The sequence below is a fragment of the Aulonocara stuartgranti genome (genome assembly GCF_965226115.1).
Source record: "Aulonocara stuartgranti genome assembly, chromosome: 3".
Lineage (NCBI taxonomy): Eukaryota > Metazoa > Chordata > Actinopteri > Cichliformes > Cichlidae > Aulonocara > Aulonocara stuartgranti.
In genome coordinates, this window is record NC_138941.1 from 60,927,126 (window position 1) to 60,939,920 (window position 12,795).

General features: G+C 40.1%; 1 protein-coding gene across 1 annotated transcript in view; it reads right to left on the reverse strand.

The window, feature by feature from the left end:
• The window catches only part of LOC309703997 (uncharacterized protein), a 40,535-nt gene extending 28,198 nt beyond the window's left edge, over positions 1 to 12,337 (reverse strand). Inside the window, exons 1-10 of the mRNA XM_082528943.1 lie at positions 12,011 to 12,337; positions 9,883 to 9,963; positions 9,512 to 9,626; positions 9,286 to 9,419; positions 8,927 to 9,153; positions 8,709 to 8,823; positions 6,673 to 6,972; positions 5,842 to 6,068; positions 5,638 to 5,726; positions 5,453 to 5,553 (exon numbers count right to left, since the gene is read on the reverse strand). Coding sequence (XP_082385069.1) covers positions 5,453 to 5,553; positions 5,638 to 5,726; positions 5,842 to 6,068; positions 6,673 to 6,972; positions 8,709 to 8,823; positions 8,927 to 9,153; positions 9,286 to 9,419; positions 9,512 to 9,626; positions 9,883 to 9,963; positions 12,011 to 12,263 — 1,642 coding nt within the window. The 5' untranslated portion in view covers positions 12,264 to 12,337. The remainder of the gene's footprint in view (positions 1 to 5,452; positions 5,554 to 5,637; positions 5,727 to 5,841; positions 6,069 to 6,672; positions 6,973 to 8,708; positions 8,824 to 8,926; positions 9,154 to 9,285; positions 9,420 to 9,511; positions 9,627 to 9,882; positions 9,964 to 12,010) is intronic.
• Positions 12,338 to 12,795: the final 458 nt, after the last annotated feature.

Genomic DNA, 12,795 nt, shown 5'->3' on the forward strand with positions numbered 1-12,795 from the left:
TTATGTGTGGACGGGATTATTTTTTAAAACGAAAATGGAAAATCTCCGTTTTCAAAAATACCCGTGTACGTGTGGACGTAGCCTCAGTCTCTGACTGGAAGCGCTGATTCGTCATTCGGCTTTTGTCAGACTAAAGTAACTGTTAAAACTGTTTGAAAAGCTAAGCTATACAACAAGGAGAGATTGAGAATTTCCTTTTAGTTCTCAGTTTGATACTGACAAAAGTTAGTTTTGTCTGTTCTTCTGTAAAACAAACTAAGATTTATTTTTAGAATTAATATTTTGTTTCTAAGTGGAATTGACAATTTAATAGTCTGTTTCGTTTGTTCTATTTTGAAACTTAAACGCTTTAGCGGCTGCCTTTTGTGTAGTTTGCAATATTTGCCTTTATTTATCTGAAAAAGCCTCATGTTCCTTAAGTACATCTACCCTGTTGAACTTATTATGGGAAATAAATATTTAAATCAAAACAAGCTGCTGATTATTTCACATTTTACTTGTGAGCAACGGCACATTTAAATCTTACAAATATAGTTATTTGGCTGATATCGTGATAGATATCGTTATCGCCTGAAATGAAAAAAACATATCGTGATATGAAAAAATCTCATATCGCCCAGCTCTATTTGTAGGGTTACTGAAGTTGGGCTAGCTGGTATATAATGATGTGCTACCTGATTGCTAGCGACACAGCTATGTTAGCATAACATAAACAGTGAAGCTGGAGGACGAACACTAACACTTTTCCACTTATAAAAGTTAACGTTAAAGTTCCTGATAGTTAGACACAAATGCAATTGCATGGCAGGATGCTGTAAACGGACCAAACTTAAGTCAGGAGAACAACTGAGATAATCCATCCACAATACAAGGTTAGTCATTAATATACTGCAACAACATGGGAATAGAGCAGCTGCAGAGAATTCAACATTAATGAATCAATGGTACAGAAGTGGAGGAAGCAACAAGAATGAGTTTAATAAAGTTTGATTTATCTGACTGCTTTGTTTCGCTTAATGTGCCTTATAATCCCGTGCACCTTATGGTCCGAAAAATACGTACTGTACACTGCAGTTTAATGTTGCAAAGCACCTCGTTTTAACTTCAGTGGATATTATACATGGTTATGCTCAGGATATGTCAGCCCATTTCTACTGGAAATGCCTTTTGGTTAAACTTTCAGCAAGGAATTTGCATTTGCACTGTTACATTTTTATAAAGCTTTACTGTACATAAAAACCAGCTTCTTGTTTAAGAGAAAATAAATGGAAAGTTGTCTTTTTGCGCTAGTAATGTTGTGGAGTTGTATTTTGTCTCGCATCAATTATATCGTCAGTTATATCGTTATCGCAAATTTTCAAATATATATCGTGATAAATATTTTTGGCCATATCGCCCTGCTCTAAACCATAGCACAAAAACTTGGACTTTGAAAGGAAGGTGAAAAGGTAGAAGTTACCGTATTTTTCAGATCATGAGGCACACCGAATTATAAGTCGCATTAAGCGACACAAAACCACAGAAGACCAGAAGTCTTGTTCTTTGTCCAGATGAACAGTTCCCAATTAATCAGGGTATTTAGGATGCTTTAGAACCGCTTGGATTCTTTGGAATGGTATGGAACTTTGGATTTTCCCAGAGACTGACAGTTTGTGAAGAGTATGCATAATTCTGGACATAACACTTTTTGCTCAAATGTAAAAAAAAGCTGAGAATTTTTTTTTCCACAAAAATGCCTCTTGTATATCGTCTTATTATCTTTTGGGAAACACCTGTGCCATTTCCCATCAAAAAAAATAACTTGCTAGTTGAATAAAACTCACTTTAAGTCAAAATTTGCCAGGGGTATAAATAATAATGGGCTAGACTGTATGCTTTCTGGCTGATGTTTTGGTCACTTTTCAATCCTGGTAGTGATTTCACTCTAGTGGTAACATGAGACGAAGTCTACAACCCACACAAGACGTTCCAGCCCTGTATTCCAGTCCTAAATCTAACCTTATCCCTAAAGAGGTCATAAGAGAAAACAAGTTACATAAGACAAGAGAAAGTCACGAAAAACAAACAGAGAGAAAAGTAGTAAACAAATAAAGACAAATAGGTCACAAGTAAGGGGAAAACAAGCAAAGTAAGACAAGAAAGTCATGCAAAGAGAAAAACAGAAACAAAAGCAAGAAAGAATTTTTAAGAAACACAAGTTTGAAACCCAAGAGTGGGAGGAGCAAAGAAAGAGTATAAAAGCCAAGAGAGGCACAGAAATAAATAGAAAGAAATGCCGAAACGTCACGAGGGCCCAATGATGTAAAATGCTTATACACCCAAGATGGGTAATTTTTTGAAACAGGGCAGGGACATCACCACCCGGCCCCAATGATGGCCCGTGCACTTCAGACTATCACGTTAGCCAAAGCCAAATAACTATATTTGTAAGATTTAAATGTGCTGTTGCTCACAAGTAAAATGTGAAATAATCAGCAGCTTGTTTTGATTTAAATATTTATTTCCCATAATAAGTTCAACAGGGCAGATGTACTTAAGTTGGTAACGAGGATCCATTACCTTAATTGGCTGCTTGAATCCTTCATTTTCAACCGTGTTTATTGGTAGCATGTCTTTAGCAAGGCAGTAGGCTATGGCATTCGTTATGTCGAATTGACTCAATTGACTGTTGCTGCTTCACAGGGATTCCCCTGGTTGTTTTCGATGACGAATTAGCGATTTCAGTCAGAGATTGAGCATGCTCTAGTGGGTGGCACTGCTTCAGGGGACAAAAAAAGGTATGTTGTATAACCAGACTTTGTGGGAACATGCTTTCGGCACAATTTACATTGCGCGCTACTTTTTTGTCACACTTCAAATAACCGAAATACCTCCTCACTACAGAATTTCTCCGGCCCTTCCTTTCGACAATCTCTCCGGCATTGGAACCGTCATCTGTGTTCTCTTCTCTAACCTGGTCACCCAAGCTCTCGGTTGATTTTTCTCTAGTCGGCACACTCATTTTCTCCATTACCCGGCCGGCACGGTGGCTGGCTGCTTCCCAAACAAATACATGTGCAGCTTGGCACTTGTGCTGTACGTAACAAGTCACGTGACTTGACGCTGCGGCTGTGATTGGTTTAGCTCTGCGCTACTTAATTTGGATTGGCTGTTCTTTTTTTCTTTTTTTTAAGAGAGGAAGAGAGAGAGACGAGGACTATCGCAACAGTTTCATTTTTCTAACAAGAAAAAGTTATTTCGCAATACATATCGTTATCGTTCTATCGCCCAGCTCAACTTATTCCCAACCTTAACCAGCACTTTAATGACGTTAAATAGTGTTTTCCCAAGCGATTATAAGAAAAGGAGCAAACGTGTAGATTGAGTCCAAACGGTTTTCATATTTCCTCATTTTTTCCAATGTCATCATTTAGGAACGAGTTGGGTGCCCAAAAACGTAATATGTTGACGATTTGTCACCTAGCGTAAAATGTTACGCTCTGGAAGTGAGAATGTGTTGTCAATACAAGCTGTGGGGATAAGGTTTGCTGTGTCTGTCGGCTTAGTGTCCGGTGTCATGGAGATGCTATCAGGAGACAGTACATCAGGAGCCTCAAGTGCCAGTGTCCTGCAGGTTTTAGATGTGTTCTTGATCCACCACAGCTCATTAAAAAAAAACAATACCTCCTAAATTACTTCCTCAACATGTCTCCAAGTTCTCCAGAGGCCTGGTAATAAACTAATTATCTGATTCGGGTGTGTTGACCCAGGGTGATATCTAAAACCTGCAGGACACCGGAACTTGAGGACTGCAGTTGCCTAATTATCACATAATTATGAATGAAATGTTTTTATTAGACTTGTCTACTGATCATACATCAGAGACATGAAACAGCAGCCCTCTCTAGAACTGAACTTTATTCATGTATGTCACGGTTCTGGGTCCGTTGGACCCAGTATTTTGAGTTTATTATGTTTTGGTTTAATTTTTTATTTTGATAGCTTGCTGCGAGACCTCACACCGAGCACATCTACTGCAGGTGTGGTGTCTGTTATCGGACCCGGATTTAGCAACATCCCCAAAAACCCGAAGAGGAGAGTCCTGGCCCCTAGCCCTGCCAGTGTAGCAGAAAAGATGAGGATGATGATGGCAGCAGCAGCCGTTTTTCTCTGCGTGAGTAGTTTAATGTTGTTCGTGTGTAATTTACATTGAGTAGGCTAACCAGGTTATTACATTATTACATTAATGCATGTAAGGTGAACTAGCAAACACCTTCATAGTTACATGCAGCTGTCTTCTTGTTTGATGGCAGATACTCCCTTCACCCTGGCCAAAATGGCTAAAATGACCAAAGAAAAAGAGGGAAACAGCTAAATATGAGAGGTTTTTGGACAAAGTTTGTGTTTTTTCCATTGTTTAAGCACTGCTTCCAGCCAAGAGTGATACCATATATGCCCCATAGCTGTAGAAAAGGCTAACATTGTTATCTTTTTACAAAAAACCAGCTGAACATGAGAGGTTTTTGGACCAATTTTGTGTTCTCCATTCTTTAAGCACCGGTTTGAGCACCGGCACCGTTTCAAAAGTACCGATTTGGCACCGGTATCGTATAAAACCTAAACGATACCCATCCCTACTGACCAGACACTTTATAAATTCTTTGTGGCACATATCCTTTGAGCTTGGGTCCTATACCAGACGCTTTGGAGCATTGAGGGTCCTAAGCAGTATCTTAGCTGTTTCTAGGACTGCAGTCTTCTGGAAAGAGATCTCCAACGTTTTTCCTAGGATCTGCTGGAGCCAGACTACACTAGGTGCAGAGTCACCGATACATGAAGCTATACATTTTTAGACATAAGTTGTTGCATAGGTGGTAAAAGTGGTTTTCCATGTTTGAGTCCATGGTGGGGACCGGTTTGCATTATAATTTGCATAGTACAATTTCCTGGTCCGTGTCAGACTGTTCATAACCAACCATGTTAATGCTACAGATGTAGTCCCTCGTTTAGGAATAAGGTGCTCAATGTGTTTTGACTGCTCCAAGAGCACAAACACAATCCAGAGGTCCAGTTGAGGTTCAGGAAGCAGCTACAGCCACCTGTCAGTCAAAGAGACCATGTCCCCAACATTAAGCCTTACCACTGACAGCCTTGCTTGAAATCCTCTATCATGGTACCACTACCAAAAAATGACCACCATCAGCATTCTGAATGACTGCTGTGTAGTGGCTCGTGCTCCAGTAATCATGAAGTGCTTTGACAAACTGGTCCAAACTCAGGTCATCACAAGCTTCCCAAACCATCCAGCAGCATGCCTACAGAGCTCTACAAAGGACCTCATAGTCACAAATGTGTCCTGACCACCCTAGGAGCTATGCTCGGCTACTCTTTATTATTTCAGCTCAGCATGTGATCACAGTGGTGATAACTGAATATTGTACTGGACAGATAAATTAAAAGGCTTTGAACTTACGATTGGGCGAGATGGTATCCATCTGAGGGTCCTCCACAATGTGGACCTTGAGATGCATGTGGGTGTCTGATTGACTGATCTGAGGTTTCTCAGACTCAACTCTGGGGGAAAAGAACAAAATTGGATTGAACTGTTGACATAAATAACAAACTAACAGCAGCAGCTTACTCTTTTCTTTGACTCACTCAGTGGTCAGTGTGGTTGAATCCAGGCTGGGTGGAGGAAGTTCGGCAGCAGTAGCATCTTCTCTCTGTAGAGACCTTTTCTCTGGACCCTAAATTTCCACCAAAAAGTAAAAGAATAGTTTTTTTCTGATTTTTCATTCAGAACAACATGCTCCACATTTAAACAATGTTTTCACCCTGATGTTAAATTGGTTCTTGCAGTACCTTCAGTCGGATGTAAATACCAGGATTCCCAGTCCCATTCTTGCAGATCTCTTCTGCAGTCATACTCTCCACTCTTGGAGGAATTAGATTGTGGTTGCGACCAATTAAGATGGTAAAAGGTTCACCAGCAGCCAGCTGAGGGAAAGTGGACCTCAGCAGAGCCAGGAAGTCAGCCTCCTGAAGACCACGAGGAACATTCAGCTCATGAGACGGGTGATTCTGACACACTGAGAGAAAACAGAGAAGCTCACAAAGTCAGAATCAGAATGTCTTTTTTGTCATTGTCACAGGTAGAACGAAATTAGAATTGATCTCTGATCAATGCATCATCCATACAAATGTAAACTTTAAATAAAATTTGTAAAATAAAATCAATCCCCACACACATGCCTCAGTCAGTGCATAGATCACTTCAGGAGTAGCGTGATGGACATTTTTTAGTAGCAGCATCAAGACATATTTTTCTGATTTGGTAAAAGCTGTGTTTGAGTCTGTTTGTCCTTACGCTGATTGCTTTGTACCGTCGGCCCGAGGGCAACAGTTCAAACAGGGAGTGGCCAGAGTGTGAGGTATCTTTTATAATGTTACGAGGTTTTTTAAGACAGCGGGTAGTGTGACTACAGTCAAAGCAGTTTCAGTCATCGACAAGTTAGAAGACATGTTTTCCTGAATCAACTAATAAACGGGTAACTCAGCAAACCTGCACAGAGAGCTGGATGACTAGTACGTTGGACTCTTGAGACATGCAAAGCCTCTAAATCAAGTTAAGGAGCTAATAAGAGGCATCAAATCCTTCCAAAGATCTTTGAAGGTTAAAAGCTTTAAACTTACTTATATTTGTGATCTTATCAATCTTAGGGTCCTCAAGGATGCGGATCTTAAGTCTTAAATCTTCTTGACACAGTGACTGTTGTATGTAGAGGGTAGATCCCCGAGAAAGTCTGATGATTTCCTCTGGTGTCACAGAGTCTCCTTTCAGAGGTTTGAGTTTGTTGTGCTTGGCCCTTAAAAAAAGGTCAAAAGGTTCATCTCCAGCCAGCTGAGGGAAGGTAGACCTGAGTAGTTTCAGGAAGTCAGCTTCCTGCAAACCACGATGAACCTTCAGCTTGTGAAGCGGGCACGTCTGAAACACTAGAACACAGAGGAACGCTGAGAGATCAGTTCAATTTTTCCAGTATTAGGAGAAAGAAATCATCACTTTCCTGTTGTACTTTCACTAAATGTTCGTCTGATACTACTTTCCAATTGAATCTGGAATCTGCTTTCACAGTTTGGAGGTACCAGTGGTGACATGGGCTCCTAATGTTCCAATCATCACAGTGAAATCTTCCACATCTGCTCCAGAGTTTCATGTGTACTGAGGTGTTTTCATTGTGTTTTATAATGAAAATATTCTTGGTATTATAGTACATATTTCTTTATTAATATGTTACAATTCTTAGACCAGGGAGTAGTGCAGAAAGATGAAGATGTCCATGTAGAGTGCAGGGAGGCAGCACAAACGGTATATGTGTCCTGACCAATGTTCCCTCTAATTTTTCATGTGTCTGAGCGAACACACAAACTCCCTGAGCGATCCCTTGGACCATTGTGAGCGACATCAGACGTGTGCACTGTGGTCATGCCAGCATCGAATCCATCCAAGTTACATGGTTTATTAAAATAATCAAATTATAGCATTTACATTTACATACAAGCTCTGACTTGTATTATGGGTATGAGTCTGGTCTGGGAGATAGTCCTGTAACGCTCTGTCTGCAAAATACAGTTGATGTCGGGCAGTTAATTATATAGTTACTTCTTCAAAAAAGTTACTGAGTTTTGCAAACAAAGTTTTTTGCAACTGTTTACCTAAAAATGCAACTAAGGCATTTTTTTAAAAAAACATTTCAAACTATTTACGGAACAGTCAGCTGTTCTGCATCAAATTTGATGCCCCCCCATTCCTAAACCACTAAATGCCATATTGCCATATCATGTTTTGATTGGTCGACATGGTACATTTTTCGACGAATGGGAAAGGGTGGGGGCTTTTTGATTTTGTCTTTGCTCACAGGTGGAGAGTGCTTTCGAGCGTTTTCCTTATAAAACGCAGTTTTTACCATTTCTTCCCGCAGTAAATATAAACAATGATAATATTCAGGAAGAAAACCAAACATTGCAGATATTTTTGTCATAACTCTGGTTTTACGTGGCCTATCAACACAATTTAAAAACTGGTATAAAGTCCACACTTGTTCCGTCAATTGTTCTGTCTGTCCTGCTCACATCTCCAATGGTTATACACTAACGTGGCTTCACGCCACATCAGTCACGCCACTTTGCTAGCTAAAACACCGGTGTCGACACATAAGGACGCTGTCATAGCCTGTTAGCGATGTTGATTAGCTGCGTATATACGAATGTGAATCGCATTATTGGCTGGACTATGGGATAAGGTGGCATCGGTCTAACCCCATACGGGAGCAGCCAGTCACTTACTAACACTGCAAAAAACAGAATTGTTAAAATATTTACTTTAATTTCAATTCAGGTTAGATTTTTTTTTTTGCGCACAACCTAGATTTTCTGTACGCAGTACGCAGCTTAGAGGGAACATTGGTCCTGACCAGGGTTTCAGCTGCTCTCGAGCATTACTGGCATCAACAATTGTGATTTACAAGGTGCAAATGACTGTTTTTGGTATAGAGGTGTGGTGGAGACCATCAGCTTCACCTGTGTTTAATAGACCGATCTCCGAGCAGGTAAAAGGGTGAAAAGCACTTCAGAACTTACCTAGTAGGTAACAAGGTGATATACGGCTTACATGTGCTGCATTTTTATAGCAGAAACATCTAAATTTCACATCATGTTTGCTTTAGACTTACCTTGTTTTGACAAAACATTAATCTTTCGCTTTTCCAGGATGCGGATTCTGAGATTTATATGGGTGTCTGTCTCAGTGGATGGAAGATCTTCATGATCTTCATCAGCATCTTCTTTCTGTTTTACAGAAGGTCGGAATTTTCTTCTCAAATCAAGTTGTCAATGTGTTGTAATCTTTGGTAACGCTGTTGAGATCAGTTAAATCTTCTCAGCACAGTACCTGCAGTCGTATGTAGAGGGTAGATCCCCGAGAAACTCTGATGATTTCCTCTGGTGTCACAGAGTCTACTTGCAGAGGTTTCAGTTTCTTGAGGTTGCAATATAAGAAAAGGTCAAAAGGTTCATCTCCAGCCAGCTGAGGGAAGGTAGACCTGAGTAGTTTCAGGAAGTCAGCTTCCTTCAAACCACGACGAACCTTCAGCTTGTGAAGCCGGTACATCCGAAACACTAGAACACAGAGGAATACTGAATCAATCACAGTGAAATCTTCCACATCTGCTCCAGAGTTTCATGTGTACTGAGGTGTTTTCATTCTGTTTTTAACATTTAAATTTCACATCACGTTTGCTTTAGACTTACCAGTATTTGAAAGCACTTCAATGTTTGGGTTTTCCAATATGCGGATTTTGAGATCTATGCAATTTTGTGATTTGCTGATTCGACGTTTGCCATGTTTTTTTCTCCTCTTAGACGGAACTGTTTGAGTCAAGAACCTAAGGAAAACACGGAAAAACGGGAGCTGGGATACAAAAGATAACACATATACTTTTGTACATAGTAGACATTTATGCACTTGTCTTTTAACCTTGATGTTGTTACATAATCCAGCTCTGTCGTGTATCCTTCCTCCTGCTCTAAATATTCATACTCTTCATCCTCTATCGGTGCCTGAAATCCCAGGCTGCTACTGTCGTCCACCCCTAGGAACAAATAAATTCTTATGTTAGTCACAATTATGTGTTGCCCGGCTCAACAAGAACTTGACCATTTACATAACCGAAAGGGAGCATGCTGCTACTATCTACTGTTTGTGCTTTAAGAGGACATGAGCTAATGTATCTTTCTTATATATATATGTATATATAAGAGACATGTTGTTGTTTCATGTCAGAGACATGAAACAGCAGTCCTGTCTAGAACTGAACTTTATTCATGTATGTCAAAGTAGCTTCTTACTCAGCTCATATTTGTCCTGCTTCTGATCATCCAGTAATGGACCACCTCCATCTTCACAGATGGAAAACAGCTGCTGGTCGTCTGCAAAAGTATGTTTAATGTTCAATTTTAGAAAAACCAAATGTGATATGATAGAAGATAAATGGAAAAAAAGTTTCTAGCAATGTTAAGATCCACATCAATGTCAGTTTTGGCCGGCGGTCATAGGTTCTGTCCAATAATATGACACAAGACTGGAGTAAAAGACATCCATGGATTGACACTTTATTAAAGAAGGAGCATGATAACAGCACAAACACTAACTACAACTAAACAAAATGGCTTCCTTTTATACTCTACCTTTTCAGGTGAGCATCTGGAATAGCCCAAGTATGGGGGTTAACTAATCAAAATGAACACATAACCCTCCACACAAACAAACATACAATAACATTAAAGCACATCACAAACATATACATATTTCCAACACATACTATAAACAAACCAATAACATAAGCTTCACCCATTTCTATCTAAATTAAAACCCTCTTTATCCATACTCCCTAACCTGGCACACTGGTCTGCTCCAAGAGCTCTTAAACAGGTGATTGAGCCACTTTCACTCTTTTGCTCCACATCCTGCAAGAAGCAACTAGGACAGGTGAGTACCTTTACAAGTTCTCATTTCACATATGTTTAGGTTATTGATAAATGATTAACTGCAAACAGCTCTAACTTTGGCTCTTCTCCGACACAGGTAGGATGGCCAGTCCCACTGTCTCTTTTCTGTTACAAGCTGTCAATTTAATCGTATGTCAAATAACCTAATAAAAGACTCCAAAAGAACTAATGTGTTTTCTTTATTACCCTATTTTAAATTCCCAATCCAACAATTTATTATTAACAATACCAACCAGGTAATGGAACCCCTGGTCTCCATTACAATCAAGTTGATGAGTATCCTGTACGTTTTATACACTGACCAGACACTTTATTAGGTACACCTTGCTAGTACCTAATTGCTTTAATTCTTTGTGGCACATATCCTTTGAGCTTGGGTCTTATACCAGACGCTTTGGAGCATTGAGGGTCCTAAGCAGTATCTTAGCTGTTTCTAGGACTGCAGTCTTCTGGACAGAGATCTCCAACGTTTTTCCTAGGATCTGCTGGAGCCAGACTACACTAGGTGCGGAGTCACTGATACATGAAGCTATACATTTTTAGACAAGTTGTTGCATAGGTGGTAAAAGTGGTTTTCCATGTTTGAGTCCATGGCGGGGACCGGTTTGCATTATAATTTGCATAGTACAATTTCCTGGTCCGTGTCAGACTGTTCATAACCAACCATGTTAATGCTACAGATGTAGTCCCTCGTTTAGGAATAAGGTGCTCAATTTGTTTGACTGGTCCTTGTGTTTGGAGCTACCTGGTTTTGGCTCATCTTCACTGGCCATCCTGGCATTCTCTTGTCTGGATCCTCTATTCCTTTGACTGTAAGTGCCATTTATAAGTACATGTTTTTATTTGAGCCAATTTGTTTAATGTATTATCTGAAATTTGATGTTTGACAATAATGTATATCATTTGAGTTTATTTTTGAGTCTCGACAGAATATTGAGCTTTATTGTGAAAGTTTTGTGGAATATAAACAAGCGGACGGCGGAGCCACACAATGGTTTTAGCGTCGTTGTTGCTAACCAAAGTACTCACAGTCGGTCCGGTGTGTGATCATATTAATCATAAGAGAAAGAGAGAACTCTAAGGAATTAATATAGCCACTACAGTAACCATCAAAACCATGAAAAAATATTGGCGCACAGTTTATTTTGAGACCCTACGAAACAAACGATAGGTACAAAAAAAACGACGTATCGTCAGTTTCAGGCCAATCTCTGTAAACCCTAGATATGGTTGCGTGGGAAAATCCCAGCAGACAGGCCCGTCTGGCACCAAAGACCTTTCTTTCTCACTCGGATTCTCATTTTGAGCTACTGTAGGTTGTCTTGGCCATTTGAAGACATCAAGTTGCTGCTATGTGATTGGCTCATTTGTTGTTTGCATTAACGAGAAGATGAAAGAGTACCTAATATAGTGGCCGCTGAGTGTTTCAAAGCACTTCAATAAATGTTACAGGGGCTAAAACACCGACCTGCCTCCTGCTTTATCTCAGGCTGCAGGAGCTCCAGCAGTCTCCTCTGCCGGTCGAGCTCCTGCCTGAAGCCCGCAGCCTCCTCCTCATAGTCGGCTACAGTCCGCTCCACCACCGATAAGATCTCCCGAGCGGCTGTGCTCAGTTTGTCGGTGATGATTCCTCTCAGTATGTCGCTCTTGGACATGTTAGCGATGTCTGGCTCGCTGTCCCAGCTCTGCACCATCGTCATCATCATCATCGAGTCGCTCATGAAATTTCTTTTTTCCCGCGTGGGAAAATGTTTCTGTCGGATGTTTAACCCTAGAAGTTTTTACCGAGCTAGTGAACGCGCAAATGTTGTCCGGCTGGAAACATAAAAGGAAACACCATCCTAGGAGAAAATGACACATAGCACAGACATAGCACAGTAATAGACTATCACACGTATAATTATATCAGTATTTTATTAAAAAAGAACCCCCGCGCCGCCGCCGCCCAAAAAACCCATTTAGGTTTATTTGGCACTAACTGCATTTCCATCACAATAACAGCAGGTTTTAATACATATAATAGGGAGAAATCATGATACATGTAGATTGTGCTCCGAGGGTTACTTAAAAAAGTGTCGCCCCTGTGTTTTCCTGTAGCCTAATTGTAACTTTATTGTAATTATATTGCTCCACTTTCTGTAGAGTATGCAGGAATATTATTTATTAAAAAAAATTTAATTAAAAAAATTTAGTATGGTCTTTTTCTCGTTTGTGGTTCATGTTTCCAGCCGGGCAGCATTTGCTGTTGTACGT